This window comes from Crocodylus siamensis, chromosome 4 (genome assembly GCF_052110815.1).
Source record: "Crocodylus siamensis isolate JL-2025a chromosome 4, ASM5211081v1, whole genome shotgun sequence".
Classification (NCBI taxonomy): Eukaryota; Metazoa; Chordata; order Crocodylia; family Crocodylidae; genus Crocodylus; species Crocodylus siamensis.
The window spans coordinates 64,192,404-64,213,632 of record NC_143398.1 but is presented as its reverse complement, the minus strand read 5'-3'; the positions used below and the strand labels follow the sequence as shown (position 1 = coordinate 64,213,632).

Here is a 21,229-nt window from a genome sequence, read left to right as displayed (position 1 = left end):
GAAAAGATTTCAATCTACCTGCTTCATAGATTAATCCTACGATATTCACAGACTCCCTGCTTACAACAAATATGGGATTTTCTTCAGTGGTTCTGGGGAAGTGCTGTGCCAACCTGCCAGGATCTAATACTAAACGGCGACCTTCAAAGATCAGTTCTTGATTCTGAGAAATTATTTTTGTCTGTTTGTAGACCAATTCATGAAATATAGCAGCTCTGTAAGAAACACACTTATGGAATAAAAGATATTCACTAAAATGCAATGGGTTAAACCCAATTTTATGTAAAAAACAAACTAAATAAATAAATACATAAATAAATAGTGCTAAGCAACCACAGGCCAATTTTAATTTACTATAGGTTAGGAGCATGCACATAGGCAGTTACTATGGATCAGATGACACATGGGAAATCCCCACATCTCTTCTACCTCAAAATAATCTGTTGGTATGTCCATACTCTGAGAGCACTTTACTGCCAGGCCTCTCTCTTTTAAAATCAAGACATACCACAAATGCCTCTAATGAGAGCCACAGTGGCAGGCACAAGAAGAGAGGTGGTCTCTCAAGTAGCAACGTGACAATTTAGAGATTTTTTTTTCCAGGAAAAAGATCATCATGACACCCAGAAGCTGAGATACATACTTTGTATTGTACACTTACAAATATTATTTGCTCTCCAATCCCTTAAATTCATAGTATACCAAGAGATTCACTTAAGAAACAGATGGAGATACAGTCAGAGAAGAGCTAATCTGACAATTTTGTATTCACTTCCATGAAAACATGCAATGAAATAAAATAAACCATTTTCAGAAATTTCACACCATTTTAAAAAGTTAGATTATAAGATTTCACAAGAGGACTGACTTCACTTTAGCTCTTTGATGGCACCAATATTTTGTGGGCACTTAAAATGGTAGCCCATATTCAAATAGCACTGGAAAGTAAATTAAAAGAGAGAGAGAAAAACTTTCGAAGGGTAAATGGTGAAGCATTACAAAGAGTTCTTTTGGAAGCATATCACTTGGACTTCTTTACCAAATGAATCACAGATAATAATAAAAGAACAAAATGGGAAGGGCCAAGAACAAAAATCACCATGTAAATGTATAAACATCACATATGCAGGAATAGAAATATTACTTAACATACGAGGGCCTTATAAGGTTTGTAGCATAAAACAGCATTTTCACACATTTCCCTTCTGGTAGCAAAAATGTCATGTGAAATTACTAAATTTGTTATACTGGTTATCTGAGCTCCCACTATTCTATGCTTGGAGGAGACTGAAGTGGAAACAATGAAGAGAAGACTACTTACGTATTGTAGCTATGAATATAAATTTTGTGTAAGGACATTTGCTGTAGTGAAAAGATATGAATTATTATTCGGTGGAGTATGTCACTTGTCTCTGCAAAAAACTGGTCAAATCCCCAGCATTTTTCTTGATCTGCTTCAAGAATATTTGCAAGAACAGGTGTGAGCAGTACTTGTAGGCCCCTGCAATTACATTTAAAAAAAAAACAGCATCATTTAGAACATTTCACCTCCTGACACTGCATTAGGCTTTTTTCTGGACATGCCATAAGTATGCCACTTTTGGGGACTCTGAGAAATTCTACCCAATTCTTCTCCTTTACTGTTTGACAGCTTCCTTCAACAATACTGTATACTCTTTTTCTGACTACAAACCCTTCATGCTACATCTACTTTTCTCAGATCTGAGTACCAAATATTTTGCCTTTGATATTTGGAATAACAGTAACAGGCAGTTTAGGAAGTTTATAGTGCTTGCTATTCTGGTCATAGGAAACCTAATCTTGTATTTGTCCTTAGGATCACAGGTCTAGAAAGTGCATCTTGAGTCACTGAGCTGTCACCATCTTGCACAGACACATACAAGCATACGTATGTATAATATATGCTAAGTATGTACACAGATCAAAGCAGAGTCTAGTAGACAGTCACCATAACTGAAATTTTCAAGGGCTGGAAGGGCTTAGAAATACAAGACCATTTAGTAAATAGATGCTGTGCTAAAGTAATTCAGGCCCTTTAACAATTTTCAACCTGTATTATATGTATACGCACTACTATTTTTGATGTAATATGTCCTTAACACATAGGCTTTGACTTGATATACTGACTGAGATTAATGTTTTTTTAAAATGTGTTCATCTTTAACAGTGTAGATTTAAAAAATCTCATTTAATTCATGAGAAACAAATTAGTTCTCTCCTCCGAGATGTACTTCATTTTCTTCAAGATTTTGAGAGAATTACAACCCCAACTCCGTAAAACATTTGGTGGTCAAAGCCTCAACTGCCCCAAAGGCTAAAAATAAAATTGTGTTAGTATTGAAATCCAGATCCCAACCTATATTTAAATGCAATATGGACATCAACTCAAAAAAAACATACTTGAAAATTGTTTTCATTTAGCAACCTAACAACTAAAAAATGTTACAAGGGAAAGCTTGCATGAAAAAATATTCCTCCTTTTCTCCCCATTTGTTTTCTTTACCCATTCCACAGATGCTATGAATTCATTATAATCAAAGACATTACTCTGCTTAATGCATTTTTCCATGCAAATATACAATGCATAAAAATACATTTGTGAATCCCACCAAAAGCGACAGAACGGACACATTAATAGCTAATAGTTTCTATACGTTACCCTGATTTTGAACTAGCTGTATTTTCCCCCTTCTATTTATGTACGTTTTAAAATTGATATCAAGGAAAAGCTTATTTGTTTAGGTACAGCACTGAATTAAAAGGTTACTACAAAATTTAGAGAAAATTATGTGAACTCTACAATTCAGTCTTTTTAAATGAGGAAAATGGAATTAGATAAGACCACCAGAGATGTTAATAACTCCATGAAATAAAAGGAATATACAAATTAGACTTTTGTTTACAATGAATCTCTAGAACAACATCTTTTCCAATTACTCAAAGACAGAAAACTAACTTCAGATAGGAAATTAGGCTTTCACTTAGCAAGGTACATGTGCATAACTTCAAACATATGAGTAATCATGTTGACTTAAATAAAACAAGTAAATAAGCCAAAAAAGTTTTTATCCCATTTACTACACTGAAGTCAATGCAAACACTCACATTCTTCAATTTGTGTGTGCACTTATGTACCCTGTTGATATGGGACATTAATTTGTAAATTTGTAATTTGAAAGCAGATTGTTCTGACCTAACTCTTATCAGTTTCTCCTTTAACTTTTGGCTGTAATGTGTATGCCTACACCAGTTTCATGACTCCTGCAGTTGGGGAATATGAAAGGGGAGAGGGAGTGTGCATGCATACGTTATAATTTTTTGCCATATACTGGGTGTCCTTAAATATATATTGCATTATTACATGTGTACCAATAAGTAGAAAAGTTGTAATAACATTCTAGGGGGAACCAGCACTAAAAATACTACACGAAAAGTAATGCTGGTAATGATAGCTGTTTCCTGAAGTAATTTATCTATCTTTAAACTAACTTTTCCCCCCATTTAAATCCTGCATATTGTTTCTAGCTCTTTGGGTCTCTGCTTTATTATTCAAGCAGAAAGATGTAAATCAAGTCAGAGCTTTAGATGAACAACAGTATGTTCAAGCTAAATGGCAGCCTCTTCTCTGGTGAGGAAGCTAATACCTCTCTCCCTCTACACAGGCAAGCTCTTGGGTATACTACTCCTTTCCAGCATGCTCAAGTGCTCCTTTGTACATGAACAGCCACTGAAACATTTGGATGGATGTAAGCAATTTATATCCTATGAGCTGATAAAAGAGCATTTTATATAGCCTTGCTATAAAAATTCAAAGAAGAACTGTAAGAGCCAGAGTTGTGGTGTTCCACAGATCCTATTTTGAGAAGATCAAGGGAAGACTCCTCCTGGTAGCAGTGAAACATTTGGTTAGAAATGAAGCTCAAAAACTTACTTAGAAAGGCTACAGGAAATAGGCATCTCCCAACTCCACTCAATTGGTCCATTTTCTGCTTTCTGCACTCCGGAAACAGCACCAGAAGGCTTCCCAGTGATAATTTTATACCTATGGTATAAAAATAATACACAATCCTTTATTACTCCTCTCCAAACATCGGTCAAGTAAGCTAAGCCTTTAATGGGTTGTTGTAATGTAAAGAAAAACTGTAGAACTCACGTAAGACTTAGGTCACTAACTCAGTGGCAGTGCAACAGTCAGTGTCTCAGGGTGTTTATAGACATGGCAGGGACACTTTAATTAGCGCAGCTCAGAATATCATGTGCATCAGAGTCCCTGCACTGAAAAATGGTGGCAGGACACTTTGAACTAAAGTTCATCGAACGACCTTTAGTTTAAAGTGCCCCGCACCCATTTTTCAGTGCAGGGATGCTGATCCACATGACACTGAAGTCTGCTGGAAGGCAGTAATTACCACACTCCAGCAGATTCAATTAATTACAGCGCATCAGAGCAGCCTCCCTGCACATGTATAGGAGTCCGCAGTTCCAGGCTGGCAGAGAAGGAATGGTGTTGAAACAATACTTCCAGCACTGAATGAAATGAAACACATAATATTCCTGTACTATATTTGGGGAATTCAGGACCTTGATAGAAAAAAGTAAAACTATCTTAAGGAAGAGAAATCATTTTAAGTCAGCACATTACAGGCATTTATTGTACTGGCCTTGCAGGGTTCCAAAGGAAGAGGTAATATTATACTAATAAAAAACTGTTGCTTTGGATAAAAAGAATACCTCTTGCTTCTAAGAGGTCACAGTAACTATAAAATAGCCAATACATTTATACACAATTTTTTCAATCCCAAGTAGAAAGTATGAAAGCAAAGGGAGGAGTTTCCTTAAACTGCATGCAGTTCTATAGAAAAGAAAGGAAAAGGAAATTTAAAGAGCAAACTGACATCAGAAACAATTACTTTTAGCTGTCAAGGTTGGCCTAAAAAAACCCCAACCATAGTACATGCATAGAAAGACTGTATATATTTCAATTATGCAGCTGTATAAATGTTATTGCTTAATTGCTGATTTTTAAGTTGGAGATAACTACATGTAAATGAATATAACATTATCATTTAAAAAATATAGTAAGTCTTACTCCAATTTATTCCTAAAAATCATATGACAAGCAGGGGAGAGGCAAGAAGACACACTGTCTTCCTTGCATCAGAAGCCTTACAACTTGTTGAATGCCCCAAGTAGCTCCTATGTTTTCTTGAATACCAGAAGTCCCATTTGGCCTCTCCCCAGGTGCTCTAAATTCCATCTTTATTTGACATATTCAACAGGGAAGCCATCTGTTGTTGGAAAGACAGGTTGCTTACCCTTCCCTATACTAACTGTGATTCTTTGAGATATGCTTTCCCCACTGATACCTCACTGGGTGCAGTCAGCCAGTCTCACTCCTTTTGAATAGCAGTATGTGTTGTGGCCAGCTGCACCCCTAATGCTCTGCAGGTTACTGCAGCAAAGGCTATAAAGGAAAAAAGAATTGCCATTCAATTTCATTGCCAGCAAGAACCCCAGACGTAAGGACTTGAACTGGTAGGAATAAAGGGCAGCTCATGGAATGTGTGTGAACCTATTTCTTTGGGAAGGGAAATCAGATACAGAATAATCAAATAATGTTTCCTGGAATAGGATTCATACTCCAGAAGGGTCACTATAACTAAACTTGTTAGGCAAATAGGCTGGTGCCAGGATGGTCAATGACTGAAGACACTTAATCTCCATCTGTGGTCCTCAAAGAGTTTCTCCCTGTATTCCCACTGCACTATTTTGTGCAAGCCTAAGCATGAGAATAAGAATGAGCAAACTCCATCCATTCAGAGTGCAGCTCTGTCTGCAGTGCTGGATTTGCAAAGTATGACAGGAGCTGGCTAATGCCTGGAAATATCATCTCTGATGCTTCATTAGAACAAACTCCAGGCTTACAGAAAATTTAACCAGTATTAAAAATGACTTTGTTATGGAATATTCAGAGCTGACGCACACTGGGTCTAGAAGGTGCACCAAAGATGGCACCATGGGCATCTTGGCTACCTATACCTATGCTGATTTGCATTCTAATTAGAATGTATCAAAGCAGACTCGTTTAATCAAGTCTGCTCCACGTCCCAATTGGAATGCTCCAGCATGAGGTCACAGTCATGTAAATAAGCCCCTGTATATTTAAAAATGGCTTCTAGGGCACTATCTAAACCTTGTCGAATGAAGTTTAGATAAAGCACCCATGGCCATTTTTAGAACTGCAGGGGCTTAATACACATGATGGTGAGGTGTTTTAATTAGAGTGGCTCTCTGAGAATCACTCCAATTAAAATGCCTTCTCACCCCCACCCCCAAGTACATGTATAGGCAGCCCCTGATTCTTCTGAAATGAAGGAGCCTCAGTGGAAGGTTGAAGTTTGGTCCTCAGGAAGAGAACTGCAGATTTGAAAGCAAAAGCTGTCAGTGAGGTTTTGAGACACTAAAAATATTTTGGACAGTGCAAAATATACTAAATATCAAAATAAATTATACTTGGAGTAGGGGATAGGAAAGACAGCACTGAAGGAATGAGACCGAAAAGCAGTGTCATAAATTTCTGGAGATTCTGCCACAAAACTTTAGGTCCTAGTGTGTCATACATTAAACCTTACTAAATATTAAATTTGTCTTTCAGGGAATATTATATATTATAAATAAAATATTGCTTGTTCTTTATTGGCATACTTAATTTATGAAGAGACACAATTCTCCCTCTAAATTACCTACATCACTTCCTTGTTTCTCCGAGGTCCTTCAAAAGGTCGGAATGGTAAACTCCCTGTTGCAGCATGGTAAAATGTCACCCCTATGCTCCATAGATCAACTGTTGCTCTGTATTTTTTCTGATGTTCTTTCCTTAACACAGCTCGCTCATACATATCAGGGTGCTTGAGAGAAAAATAAGTAAAGTAACTGAGAATTAATTGCTTTGTGAATAATTATAAAACACTGATATCTGAACCACCATAACACCATAAGCACCTCTTTCATCAAAAAAGAAAGTTAGTTTGTGAGGTTGAATGTACATAAGCTTTTCAATACAAGCACTACAAAAAATGTTCAGTAAACACCAGCAACTGTATAGCAGCTCTCTATTATACAGAAAATCAGAATAGAAAATTCAGATTAAATTCCAGTTTATGGGATGAAAGGAAACAAAAGGAGAGAAACACTAGGAAAATTAATATTTCTTCTAAAAATGCATTGAGCAGAGACACAGAAAAAGAGGGCTTTAAGAACATTTATTACAGTACTAGCATTCAATGAGGTCATGTGAACTGTAAAAGAAGAAACAATTTTCTTTTTTGCCTTTCTGCAAAAATACATTTGCTTTCACTAAACTGATCTCCCTACTGTTCAGAATGTAATTCCCAATTGTAAGCAACTTCCTCTTGGTTTTTTCAATATAAATACTAGTCAGGTAAATCTCAGTGATACCTGGGCATTACCAAACAGTGCAAGAGAACATTTAAAATATACAGATACTCAGAGGAAAGGGAATTTTAAATCTACTGTATTTACTTGAATACGAGGCAAACCCAATAATTATATTCTACATATAAAAAAGTTACAATTTTCCAGGTGTAGCATCTACTTATTTAAGTGTTGTCTCAAATTTATGGCCTTCCCACTGCTACAGCAGGGAAAATAGTGGTTGATAGGGAGTCAGATGGGCCCCTTGCTCTCTGTCCCCCAACTTCTTCCCCCTGCAGCCTTCCTGCCCCCTCCCCCTTACTGTCAGATCCTGCTCAGGCTCTGTTCCTTCCCCAACCACAATGTGGAAGTTGGGAAGGAACAGAGAAGAGAGCAGAAACTGCAGAGGGGAAGAGGAGACAGCTATGGCCTGATTCTGACCACTGCAAACTTCAGCACAGGTACTCCATAAACACACTTTTAAGCAGCACTTTTGTACCTACTTGTATGTAGTACAAACTGTGCATGACATCAGTCCAGAATCAAAAAGCATGGCATATCATATAGTACATTGGGCTGGGCCCCAGGAGAGTCAACAGTTTCCGAGCATGGTGATCCTACAGGCCACCACTGCTCAGTATGTGTGTGTACTCCAGATACTCACAACAAACGATCCATGTGCTAAATAGCCTCCCACTCATGACAAATTGGGTGTTCTTTTCACAAGTCCTGGGACCCTCCAAAAATGTATACGCAGATGAGCTGCAATGCTGCCTAGTCCATTCTCCATCCCATAGAGGGCAGGCAGGGCCATACTAATCATATGCATCAGGTTGAGAGTGGACAACAGAGCCTCTCAGGTACACAGAAGTCTGGTGATGTTTGCCAGACATTTAAGAAACACTGGTGAAGAAACAGGAATAACTGGAACTGGGAAAGAAAGGTGTAGCTCAGCTGTGGGAGTGAGGAGGAAGTCAAAGTATACTCAATATAGTGGTTCATGTCGACTTGGAAAAGAGTTGGTGCTGAGGGGGAATGAGCACAATCAGCACTACATCTTATTCAGATGGGCTACACTAACCTGTCCCTGTGGTTGGTTCCCAGTGTGTTTGCCCAATATGGGCCATGTCTTCTATGGGCATGCTCAGCACAGGCTGCATTTAATCAACTTTATAGTTGGTTTCTGTGACTGAATGCATGCTGTTTCTAGCAGCAGTTAACGATAGCCAATGCATTTAACAAGGAGGTTTGCTACTATGCAAATATGAGACACGGAGCTTTTTTTTTCCTTTTCTTTTTTCATGATGACTGGGAAAAGAACCCTCGCCTTTATTTGAGTAAAACAGTATATGGATTTTCTTCATTTTGCATTGAATGTGGAAAAGCTAATTCAGGAAATGACCTCAAGATTCTTGCTCTCTACATCAGGAGAGAACAGGCATTACAATAAGATGACAGAAGTAGAATGTCATAAAAACCAATAAGGTACAGAACTTGGCATTGGAAAATGAATTTCTAACTAGAATTCTGCCTCAGATCTTCACCAAGAGATGAATTCAACACATTCTTCAAATGAAAGATAAAATTAAATGGCTTACCAAATATTCTTCTGTGCCATAGAGGGAAACAAATTGTTCATCATCTTCTAATTCTCTAGCAGCTCCAAAATCTGTCAGTTTGTAAACAGAATGGCCCTCTTCACCTACAACGCGCATTATATTGCCTGGTTTTATATCACGGTGCACTATTCCATTCTCACGGAGATGATTCATCCCAGCCACTTAAATGCAAAGGTATATATAACTTAATATACACATCAAAGACAGAATGCACACTAAAATACCACGAAGAATGTACATTTTTGTATCCTATTTTTTTTAATCAGTGGGACAAAGAACAGTACAGAATACTACTGCTACTAAAATTTGCATGGATATACAACAGAACATTCAGATGATCCATGTTACTGCTTCACCTTAAAACAGATCATTACAATGCCTTGTTCTCAAAAATATCTTTCCTGTAAAACCATATTCTTCTGCTATTCCAAGTAAAAATTGACCTGTACCAGATCTTACTCTCTTCCCAAAGAAAGATCCACAATATAGGAACCAAGAAGTAGCAGCTGGTTTTCTCATTAGCCTTTTATGCACTCAACAGTTAAAACAGACATTTCTCAATTGTCAGCTTTTCTACAGTTACAGCCAGGAGTCACTGGTGGTCCTCCCTACTTCACCAGTACTTTTTTTGTGATTATGTGTTATAAGATGACAGCTCAGTAAAGGAAAAATAAACAGCATAAAATAATTAAAAAATGCATAAATAGTTTATTAATGCAACTACAATTGTTGTTGCAGATAAAAAGAATGCAATGATTCGATACAACAACATTCACATTCTTAAACAATTAGAAATCAGGCTAAGAATCTGAATGGTACAATTCTAAACTAGGCAAGGGAACAAATTAAACTAAGTTTAAAAGGTTGAAATCCCACATACCAACATCTCTCAGCACAATTAAGAATTCAGATTCTGGAAGTCCATAGGCATTAGATGGCTCCTCTAAAACCGTGTATAAGCTCCCACAAGGACAAAATTCCATAACAAGTACTTTGTGTCTAGTGGTTGTCTATAAAGCAAAAAAGGACAGATTTGCAAAGGCTATGAAAATTTTTAACAATGCTAAAAATTATATGAAGCCACAGGCTCTTACTTTCAAAAAGTGATATAACAAGCCTAACTCTGGTAGCTTTTTTAGAAAAGAAGTGGTAGGGAAAAGAAAAATCTGTATAATTTTAAAAATAACTTGAATGGGAAAAGAAAAGGGAGGCCACAAGATCAGGGATGTTGGACCTCTCTGAGAAGCTAGCCTGGGCAGAACAAAAAATGAGACACTGCAGGAAAGAATAGTGCAAATATGTTCTGCTTTCTCTCTCCCTTTGACTCAGTCCTGTCCAATTCTTAACGATCATAATCTTTGGGTCATCTTTTCATGAGACTCCAGACAGTCTTACATTTACATTACATTAATTCCTAGATGCAATTCTGCATTTGCAGAATTTGAGTAGGTTGTATAGTAGGCCCCCCTGAAAATTTTGCCAAATACCTCAGATTTTGTAGTATTATGAAGATTGTAGTATTATGAAGATCCACTATCAGAAAAACAGCATGCATTAAAATCTTCACCAAAAATGTGTACGGCAATACCATAAAAATATGTTAGCTCAAAGAATTTCAAATACAACTTATGCATAAGATGTTCATATGAACTTTGCATATGATTGGAGACTAAAAAAGGACTGAGTGTGTTGATATTCTAGGCTACCAGGAGGTAGTTATAAACCCCAGCAGCACTATAGATGCTGGACAGACTAGCAGCCCTGTACCCCGATGCTGTCTTACTAAGGCTTTATCAAAAACCTTCGCTCAACAAGGCCTCAGCTTCTGGCATTCCTTCCTCCCCTTTCACATCCCTTCTCCTTAGTTCAGTGTGGTCTCAGCTTCTAATCAGTTTCCTCTCTCTTTCTTGAAGGTGACCACGCTTGGCTGGGTTGCCAATACCAGGAAGTTTGAAGGCCCTTGCAGATTATACTAGGTAGGATGGTAAATCAACTGGCACATCATCCTAGAAGATGGGGAGGCTTGAAGGAAGGTTCAACAGTAAGAGATAGCTAATTGGTACACATACCAAAGTACTGAAATAAGAAACACTTGCTTGGATCTGCGTGGCAATCGGTGATTGGCTTTCTTGTGAAATTATTAGAATCAGATTAGTTTCTATAGTTACTCAATGTATAATAAAGCTATAAAAGATCATAGGAAAGTTGGGCTGGAAAGACCTCAAGAAGTCATCTGGTCTAGCCTCTTTCCCTGACTGAAGGATGTCAATCAAGTGTCCGACCAAGCTGCTCTTGAATATTTCCAGGAACGAAGATTTCACAGCTTCTCCAAGTAGCCTATTCCAATATTTAAGCACCCTCACAGCGAGAAATTTCTTCTTAATCTCCAATTTACCTTCCTCTAATGCAGTTTGAGACCACTGTTCCTAATTCTATTCCTGACAGCCACAAGGAATACTCTATCTTCACACTTTCTATAATCCCCCTTCAGGTATTTGAAGTCTGTTATCAAATCCACCTTCTGTCTTCACCTCTCCAGGCTAAATAAATAACCCTAGTCCTGAGACCTTTCCACATAAGTAATGTTTTCCAGGACTTTTTTTTAATTTTGTTACTTTCCACAGACTCTTTCCAATTGTCCACACCTTTCTTGAAGAGTAGGGCCCCAAACTGGCAGTACTGCAGATGAGGACTCACCAGTGCTAAAGAGAGAGGCAAAATCACTTCCCTTGCTTTGCAAGTGCAAGTAACATTTCTGTTAATATAATGGCTTTTTTCTTTTCTCCTTTTGCAACAAGAGCACATTTGGCTCATAACTAGATAATGTTCCACCGTAACCCCTAGGTCCTTCTCTGCAGCACTGTAGCCTAACCAATCACTCCCCAAGTCTGTATTTAGGCACATAATTATTTCATCCCAAGTGCAGGACTTTGCACTTGTCCTTGTTCAGTTTCAACTGATTGTGATCAGACCAGGTCTCCAGTCTACCCATGTCATTTTGGATCTTAACTTCCCTCTAGACCAGTGGCTTTCAACCTTTTTTTCATTTGTGGATACCTCAAAATTTCAAATGGAGGTGCAGATCCTTTGCAAATTTCATATGGAGGTGCAGGCCTCTTTGAATTGAAAGCATGAGTATTCACATACTTTTGATTGAACACAGCCATCTTTTAAGGACCCCTTAAACATAGTCTACAAGACCCCAGGGGACCATGGACCACAAATTGAAAAACACTGCTCTGGAGTGACTGCAACTCCACCCTTTGGAGTTAATTTAATGTCATCTGCAAATGTGCTAAGTGTGCACTTGAATCCCATTCCTCAAATCATTTAAGAAGACGTTAAACAATACTGGCTCCAAGACAGATTCTGGGGAACTTCACTTGCTACTTCCTCCCAACTACACAAAGAGCCACTAATGATTACTCATTGAGCATGATAAACCAACCCATTTTGAATCCACTTTACAGTACTTCTGTCTAGTTGGTAATTCCTTAGTTTATCATGAGAATTTCATGAAAGAGAATGTCAAAAGTTTGGCTATAGTTAAGGTATATCACATCCACCACTCATCCACAAAGCCTGTAACTTTACCATAAAGAAAATCAAGTTGGTCAAGTATGACTTGCTCTTTGTGAATCCATACTAGCTCTTTCTGATCACCTTAAAAACGTAAAAACTGCCATTTACTGAGTTAAGAACATAGGTTCATCTTGCCCAGTATCCTATGTCATGCAGTGGCAGAGCGGATGCTGAAGGGGAGACTGAACCAGGTATGACCAGGGTTTTTTCCCCCACTGTTCTTCTGACTTGCAACCTCCAGCATTTAAGGTCTAGGGCATTTTAATTCAGAGGCTGTATCCCTAAATGCCATGCTCAATAGCTGCTGCTGCTCCTTTCCTCCACAAATTTGCCTAATCCCTTTTTGAATCTGGCTAAACTGTCACTTTCTTTCCACAACATCTAGTGGCAACCACACTTGAATTATACTCTGTGTAAAAAAGAACTTTAAGCTAATTTCTAATCCACAAATGGATATTCTCATAATCCCGTGACTACCTTAGTTAAGAGCCTCTGACATGAAAACTTGTCAAAAACTTTTTTGAAGTCCAAATATACTATGTCAACTGGATCACCCTAATCCACCTGCTTATTGACACCCTCAAATAACTCTAATAGGTCGGTGAAGCATGATTTCCCTTTGACAAAGCCATGTTGATTTCTTCCTGACACGTCATATTCATCCACGTGTTGAACAATTCCTTCTTTATTTTTTCACTTTGTTTCTACCAGTTTTCTAGGAACATGAGTTAGAGTGACTGGCCTGTAGTTCCTTGCCTCACCTCTAGAGACTTTTTTAAGTATTGGAATCACATTGGCAACCCTCCAGTCCTCTGGTACCACAGCTGTTTTAAGTGAAATGTTGTATACTACAAGAGCTTAACAGTTTCTGATTTAAACTCCTTCAGGACCCAAGGGTGAATGCCATGAGGTCCTGGTGATTTGCTACTGTTTAGTTAATCAATTTCCTCTACAACCTCATCTACTGAAACCTCAATTTGGGCCAGCTCCACTGACCTATCCCTAAAGAAGAGTGGATCTGGTAAGGGAGTCTCCCTAAAAACTTCCACAGTAAAGGCAGATGCAAAAGAATGCATTTAGATTCTTGGTAATGGTGCTGTTATCCGTTAGCTTGTCTTTTACACCCTGATCATCCAAAGACCCAATTGAGTCCCTGGCAGTTCTTTGGTTTGTAATGTACCTTCTTCTATTCTAGATGCTTTGAAATAGATTATTGGATGCCCTGCTCCATGATCTTTCCTGCTATGGTCTGATATGATACGTCTGCATTTCCAGTATGTGTGTACATACAGCAGGGCACAGCAGAAGATGGGAAGAAGCCAAACCATGTGTGGCTGGTGCCTGGCCAACCCAAGCACTTGCAATCATTCACAGTGCATTCTCTGTTACCATGCAACCCAGCCACCCAAGTAAAATCAGATTCTAAGAGGATGAAGGACAAGAACAATCATAGGGAGTCCTTGTTTTTGCCACCAGTAGAGAAAGCTCCCTGCAACCAAATACTGTTACACTGATTTCTTTCCAAAAACTACCTTCTCCTATAAAGGTCAGTCTACATGAAAGACTTGTGTAGAAACATGTAATGATCATGGTATTACAACAAACCTCAAACTATAACTGTAACAGATAAATTACCTCTTCTTCAATAGCAAACAATTTAACAATGTTCTTGTGATTCAGCTTCTTTAAGACTTCAAACTCTCTCATCTGAACTTCCGCAGGACGAAGGAAGCTTATGCTGTTAAATACTTTGACAGCGTATAAATCTCCAGTTTTCTACCAAAAAAAAAATTTAAAAACAAAATCACCATGCATCAGAAAAATATTGTTTTCTTAATCATTCTTAAGACAATTCTTAAAAATTTAAATTCACAAAGTACTAGTTCTCTAAAGAATGCCAAAACTCTTTACACATTTACAAATGGGATGTAAATGCTTTATAATAATTTATTAACTCTATAAGTTGATTTGGTTATTGTGATGTTAACGTATGAATGTACTAACTTAGTTTAACAGGGGACTATAAGGAAAAAATAAGCAGGACAGAAAAAAATGACTCAAGGTAAATCACTTCTCTCCAAATGTTTGATGGGGTTTCCAAAACAGAAAAAGCTTACAAACTCAGAAGATCAAAAGAGCCATGTCAGGTTTAAAAAAGGAACGTGGTTTTATAACAGGGGGCCATACAGAAACAAGCACCTGCAGGGAAAACGGGCTGAAACATGAGGAATTTAGTTTTGCTTTGGTTACCACTGACAGACAGCAAACTTGGTAAGAGTTTGCACATAAAATTTCTCTGAGATTCTTTTTTCCCCCTTTAATGCTTTATTGCTACAGATAAACCAATTATTTAAGAAGGCTGTCTGGTATTTATATATCACTGTTTCTGATTCCTAAAGGGAAGAACTACAAGAGTCTAAAACATGAATCATTTTGTACTAAAATCCAGTCACCTGTAGGGCAAAGCAAACCAAGAGAAAATAATCTTAACATAAGCATAAAGCTTGAATAAACTAGAATTAAAATAAACAAACTTGAAAGTTAGATCTATTTTTAGATCCCAAGCAAAGATAAGCAACATCAAACAATAATTTAGGAAAGAACACTATATCTATTATGAATCTTCAAATTGATTTTACAGTTAGAGTACGCTAATCAGAACTGATTATTTCTAGTACACCTAAGTTATTTTTTTTTCTTTTTTGAAAGACCATGGGAGTCAAAAAACTAAAAATGACCTAGCAAATAAAGTCAATTTAGTACCTGAGTTCATAGTGCACCCCCCTCACAACCGTTTATTATTCATACTATATCATCACCCAGAAGCAACTACTTTCTACTAGTTTTACTAGGCACTGAACATATGTATAAGGAAAATACACCTGAACAATATCACGCAGCACTAACTTAATGACAACTCAGGAAAGAATAGCATTCACTGGACTGGACAGGACCTCAAAAAACCATACCATACGCAGCAGAATTACAAAATTTAGGACAAATGACTGCTATAAAATGTAGAAAAGATTTTACGGGATGTTATAAAGGGAGACAAAATATATAATTTAGCAACAACGAACAGGCTCATTTCTGACTCCAATTCAGGTATCCACACCAACCTGGGGATACTTTTTCACAGAAGTGAAAAATAGAAATATAAGCATTTAGTTTTAACTTTCAGTTCTACTACAAGGATCACCTGAAAATATGTTAACAAAAATTAAGCCTTCAAATCCACAGCCAAATGTATAAAACCTTAAAAATTACCAATAGAGTTTTAAGTAACTCCCATGAAACTTACCAGTAGTTCTGCCTTTAGACCCAAATTTTGGAAAGTGATACACATTCAATGAGGCCACTTGGGTTCAAAACAGTTTACAAAATTCAGGCTGATTTCTTCAGCATTTACCTGATTCTATTAAACAGCTATAAATAACTACTCACCCTGCATATGGTGGGTATATTCTTGTAATGGCCTATGGTTTCACAAGTTACTTCATCAAGAAACAAAAGCCCATAATCAAAAACAAAGTAAACCAACCACTCGAATCTCTGTAGATATAAGCCTTTCAAGCTGCTTTTTAAATTATACACATAGTTGGAAATTTATAGCCAGGAAAAAGTAACAATTGCCATTTTCCTCACTGTTATAATGAGGTAATGCAACCAGGAGGACATAACTAAACATTGCAGATAACATCAAAACTAATCAATACCTAGAAACAGAAATGGACTGGGGCAGGGATCATGTCTTCCCTTATGTTTAGGCTACACAGGGCTTCTGGGCTCTATCATAATATTAGATAATCAATAAATGCATATATTATATTATGGAAGAAGTTTTAAATAGAATGAGCCCAAACTAAAGGTTTCTTTAGAATGGGGGGGGACAGAAGGGGAGGGACGGGACGGGACAGGACGGACACAACAGAGAAAAATCAAGGGTTTTCAAAGGAAAGAAGCCAAACTTATTTTTTTCCTACTGAACCTAGCTAATGGCATTTCATTCAAGTTTACTGTACAGTCCTTTCCTCTCTATTAACCGAAAGAAAAAAGTGCCATACATTAACAAAGAAAAACAGGGCAAGAAAAATATATTTCAAATTAATTGTAAGAATCTTTGTTCTTGTGAAGATAACTTTATATGGTGTCCAGTTTGTTTCCTCTGTACAAACCTTATGCCGTCCACGAAAAACATTTGCAGTTGCTCCTTGTCCCAAAACATCAGACAAAAGCCACAGATAATTTGAAGTGCTCTGCATGTTTGCTCTTGATGAGTTGTTTTCTTTTTAATCTTAAAAAAAAAAAATTAGAAATATTTAAAAGGAAAATGAATACTTTATCATAAAACTGAAGATATTACTCCAGAGATAAATCAATGAGAGGATGTAGAAGGGAAAAATAAAATAAATAATGCCATGCTAAATACTGCCAGAATTAAAAATTTAGGCTTTAGGTCTAAAACTCATCAGAGATTAAGGTCTTCAGCCCTGACTTCCATTTAAAAGACTCAAGGGGGGGAGCGGGTAAAAAAGATATAACAACATACATAAAAGATAGGGAGTATAACCACAACATCCAAATAATATGAAAAGTGTTTCTTCCTTTAAGACAAACAGTATTTTTACAGCAACTACAACAATTTCTATAGCTGGATCAAGTTAGCTAACAGAGGAGACAGTGGTAGACTGATATACTATTAAGGTATTTTGGCTCCGAAATAAGGAAGTATTGAAAGCTGTTTCTTCATGCAAGTATGGGAGCTCCAAATAGGTTGGCTTTAGCCAGGTAAATAATCACGGTTGATATGCAATTTGAAGCACTTCAACTATTCTAGTTAGAAATACTGACTGACAACTAAAACAACAAATTTATCCAAGGCCCTTGAACTTTAAGGCAAAGAAGCGTATCAAGTTCCCAGTCACTACAGTTAAAAGATAACAGAAAACTTCCTGTGCTGATAAGCATCTACAAGTTTATCAACAAGATTACTCAGGCTGACTTTTGAAGAAGTTATTGATTTATAAAACAAAGTCTGTAACAATTCAGTACGGTTTTTGCCACAGGAAAAAAGGAGGGAATGCAGGAAACGACAGTCCAAAAGAAAGTTTAGCAGGTGGCCCCCTCTTCTCTCCCACTCTTATTTGAAAAGCAAATTTGGAACAAGATCTACCAAAAGTAGTTGCTCATGGCTCATTCATTTACAACTCAGATCAGCATGCTAGAGAAGCTAGGACTTCTTACATGGATAAGCATAAATAGGAAGCAAGACATTTACAATATGGTACAAAATACTGACCATTGCCTGAGACAGCAAAAATAGGAGTCAGATCAAAGGTCTAACATTTCTACTGATAGGTATTCCACTGTTAACCCTCAATATATATGTGTAGCTCTGATATAAAATAGGTGGCTTGCCTGACCTGCTGCCTGATCTGAGCAGCATAAGTAAAGTATACTGCCCTTATACCTTCAACTTAAAAGATTAGAAGTACACAGTGCTTTCGTTTTCATTATCTCCCATCTGCTTTCTATCAATAACTTTGTAAAATGTCACCATTAAATCTCAGTTGCTTTTGTTCCATCTCCATTCCCATTCCAGCTTCGTTGTATCTCTCCCTCCTTAAAACAGCTCAGATGGCATGTTCACAAACATGCAACATCTGCTTATTCCTTTTTCATTTTTCTGACTCCACTAAATTTTCTGCCTCTCCTAATTCTCTTCAGATCCATTTACTCTTCTAACAGATTTGCATTCAAGTTCAGCTAACATTGACCAAAGTTATTACGGCATCTCAGAGAGAATGTGAAATTTTGGGAAGAAATAAGACAGAAAACATAAAAGACATCCCATAATATAAGTGAACAAAGAAAAAAGAACATAAAATGGAGAAATAGATTAGGAGAAAATGACAGATACTGAGTGTTAATTCAAAGATATGGCCCTTTTATTAATATCTCCTCCCCATATATGATTTTTACAAGCCTTATTTTCCACAAATTACTCCATAAATGTCTCAAATTTCTTTATACTTTGGATGTAGGATAAGAAAAACTCTCCGTCTCAACATCTCCTCTTTTATTCTTATTACACAATTCAGGGATGTGCAACTGGCAACCTATGAATGGCCTGTGGATTGGTAGTTACCTCTCCTTTTGTAGCATGGCAGCAGCCCATGCAGCAGGAGACAGAGGTCTGTGGCCTGCCAGGGTGGGCAGAAATCCACGCCCACAGCATGTGGACAGAGGTTGAACAGCCCTGATGAACTGATCCTTTCTGAATTACCACTAGACTTAGTTTCATTTTCTCATGATTTGTACACACCCATTCTGTTATTGAGTGAGCATTTCTGTGTAGGAATCTACAGCAATTTACCTTATTGTTTAATTAATTCTCCCCAGTGATTAAGGAGGGATGATATATAATAGATTTTGATATTCTCATTTTATTCTTTTTACTGCTTTTGCTTTGGAGGGGAAGGAACATTGCCTGCTTCGCCAAGATGAAATGTAATGCTCTCTCTTGTATGTTAGTTAGCAGGGGGAACTGTTCCAGTTCTGCTTTGCATGCATAACAACTAAGCCTTGACATGTAAAAAACAAACCAACCCTGAGAATAAACTAGGACTAGAGGTCTCAGGGTCCAGCGCCAAAGCCAAAGCAAAAAACAAGATCCATTTCCCAAAACCATTAGACTGCAGAAGTGCATAAATGCTGCCTGAATGCATAACCCTGGGAATTAATACATTTTAAAAAAGGAGGGGGGCGACTATACACTTACAGATTTTGCACTTATCTAAATTTAATGTAAAGAATCGGTGCTGGTTAAGCACACAGCATGGGCATGACTGTCATAATAGCAGCCTTGAAAATAAGTGGCTCCCTTCATTTTCAAGACTTTTCCCACCAGACCTTTGACAGGTCCTTCCCATTCCCCATTTCAGATGAAGTCAAAGAGAGCACAAATAGTTACAAAGTAGACCCTTACAACAGCCCCTTAAGGGAGGGCATCCTCCACCCAACAGTTGAAGGGAGTGCGCGCCAGGCCTGGGCACAGACACAACTGAGTTACAGTGCGAGGAAAGGCAGTGTATGCTTCAGTAGGACATGCGTTTAACATGTAAATGCTTAAGCAGGCTTTATTACAACATAAGCAAGAGGCAACAAATTGGGCCTGGGGTTGCATTGGCTTAGCGTGCAGCACTTTCTCCGGCGCTCAGCCTGCCATCCTCTCCAGGAAACCTGCAGGCCGACGCGCGCTACCGGCAGGAAGACCTGTTATTTTCCACTCTGGGGCCGTCCTCCTTGGACCTTCAGGGCTCTTCGCCCACGGGCCCATCCAGGTCCTACAGCCCAACCTTTACCCACTCTCCCAAGCGGCTGACGCTAAGCCCCGGCACACCCAGGTGCTGTAGGCTCCCCACAATTTTAAATGGCAAGGGCGGCTTTTCTGGGCTTCAGGAGAAGCGTGCCTCTTGCTGCTCTCCCGGGCCTGCCCCTCCTAGACAGCTGCCGTGGGGAGGCCACGGCCACAACAGGCCTCTCTCAAATCAAGCTCTGCTCTGGGGGAAGGCACCGGCAGCCCTCGCCTCCCGTCCCTTCCCCGCAGCCGGGGAATCTCCCTGGGCTGCGGCTGAGGGAAGGTCTCTGGCGGCCCCGCTCGGCTCGAGCAGGGCCCCCCGGCACAGCTGAGACGCCGCAGGCGGCACCTCGCGGCCGCGCATCGCTTTCATCCCTGCGCCCCCGGCCCGGCCCGGCCCGGCCCCTACCTGCGCCCGCGCCACGAGGCCCCGGCCCGGGCCCGGCCGCGCTCTGGCTGCTCTAGTGGCCGCTTCCGCCTTGCAGGGGAGGAGGCGCCGCTTCCCGCCCCGGCCCCGCGTCTGCGCGGGGCGAGGCCGGCGGGTCAGGGGCCGGGGCCGGGGCCGGGGCCGGGCGGGAGGCGGTTGGTGTCAGCGCCGGGCCCGCTCGCTCCACCTGCAAAGCAGAGCCGGGCTCCAGGGCGCCCAGCCCGGCGGGGCCGCAGCCAGGAAAGGGCTCCCGGGCAAGCCGGGGGAAGCTCCGCGAGGCTGAAGTTAGCTCCAGCCGGGAATAAGGAATCAACTTGGACCGCAGGGGTCCGTGCCGGGGAGCAGCGAGGCGACCCCCCGTGAGGCTGCCTGTGGGCAGAGGAAACCGGTCTCGGAAAGCGGGGGAAGAAAAGGAGAGAGCTCCTACCCCCGCCCCGGAACGACCTGCGGCTCGGGGGTTGGACTCGTGGCACCTCGAGGCCCCTTCAAGGGCAGGGAGCAAAGAGGAATTAAAATGCAAAGACATTATAGGCGGGCAACTTTCTTCAGGTCAGGGACTGTGCGGTTTCCATTCCTATTTCTTCTGCTTTAGGAATTGTGTTTCAGTCCACATCACAGCATTTTAAGTTTCACTTTCCTCTGGGAGATGAAATGCATGGTCACACCTCATTTGCTCCTGCTGCACTCTTTCCCTTCCTTTAATTTTTCGTCCTTTCAAAACCACGTAGTGCTGTCCCTGCTAGCACATCCCCCTTCTTTTATTTGTTGCTTGGTGCCAGGACCCTG

The 21,229-nt window shown here is 39.4% G+C and overlaps 1 protein-coding gene across 1 annotated transcript in view; it reads right to left on the bottom strand.

Moving 5' to 3' along the window:
• TBK1 (TANK binding kinase 1) overlaps nt 1-20,855 on the bottom strand; it is a 43,954-nt gene extending 23,099 nt beyond the window's left edge. The window contains exons 1-9 of the mRNA XM_090042439.1: nt 20,426-20,855; nt 16,832-16,950; nt 14,292-14,432; nt 9,955-10,084; nt 9,054-9,235; nt 6,769-6,929; nt 3,953-4,063; nt 1,322-1,501; nt 19-215 (exon numbers count right to left, since the gene is read on the bottom strand). Coding sequence (XP_089898565.1) covers nt 19-215; nt 1,322-1,501; nt 3,953-4,063; nt 6,769-6,929; nt 9,054-9,235; nt 9,955-10,084; nt 14,292-14,432; nt 16,832-16,918 — 1,189 coding nt within the window. The 5' untranslated portion in view covers nt 16,919-16,950; nt 20,426-20,855. The remainder of the gene's footprint in view (nt 1-18; nt 216-1,321; nt 1,502-3,952; nt 4,064-6,768; nt 6,930-9,053; nt 9,236-9,954; nt 10,085-14,291; nt 14,433-16,831; nt 16,951-20,425) is intronic.
• Between the last annotated feature and the right edge of the window lie 374 nt (nt 20,856-21,229).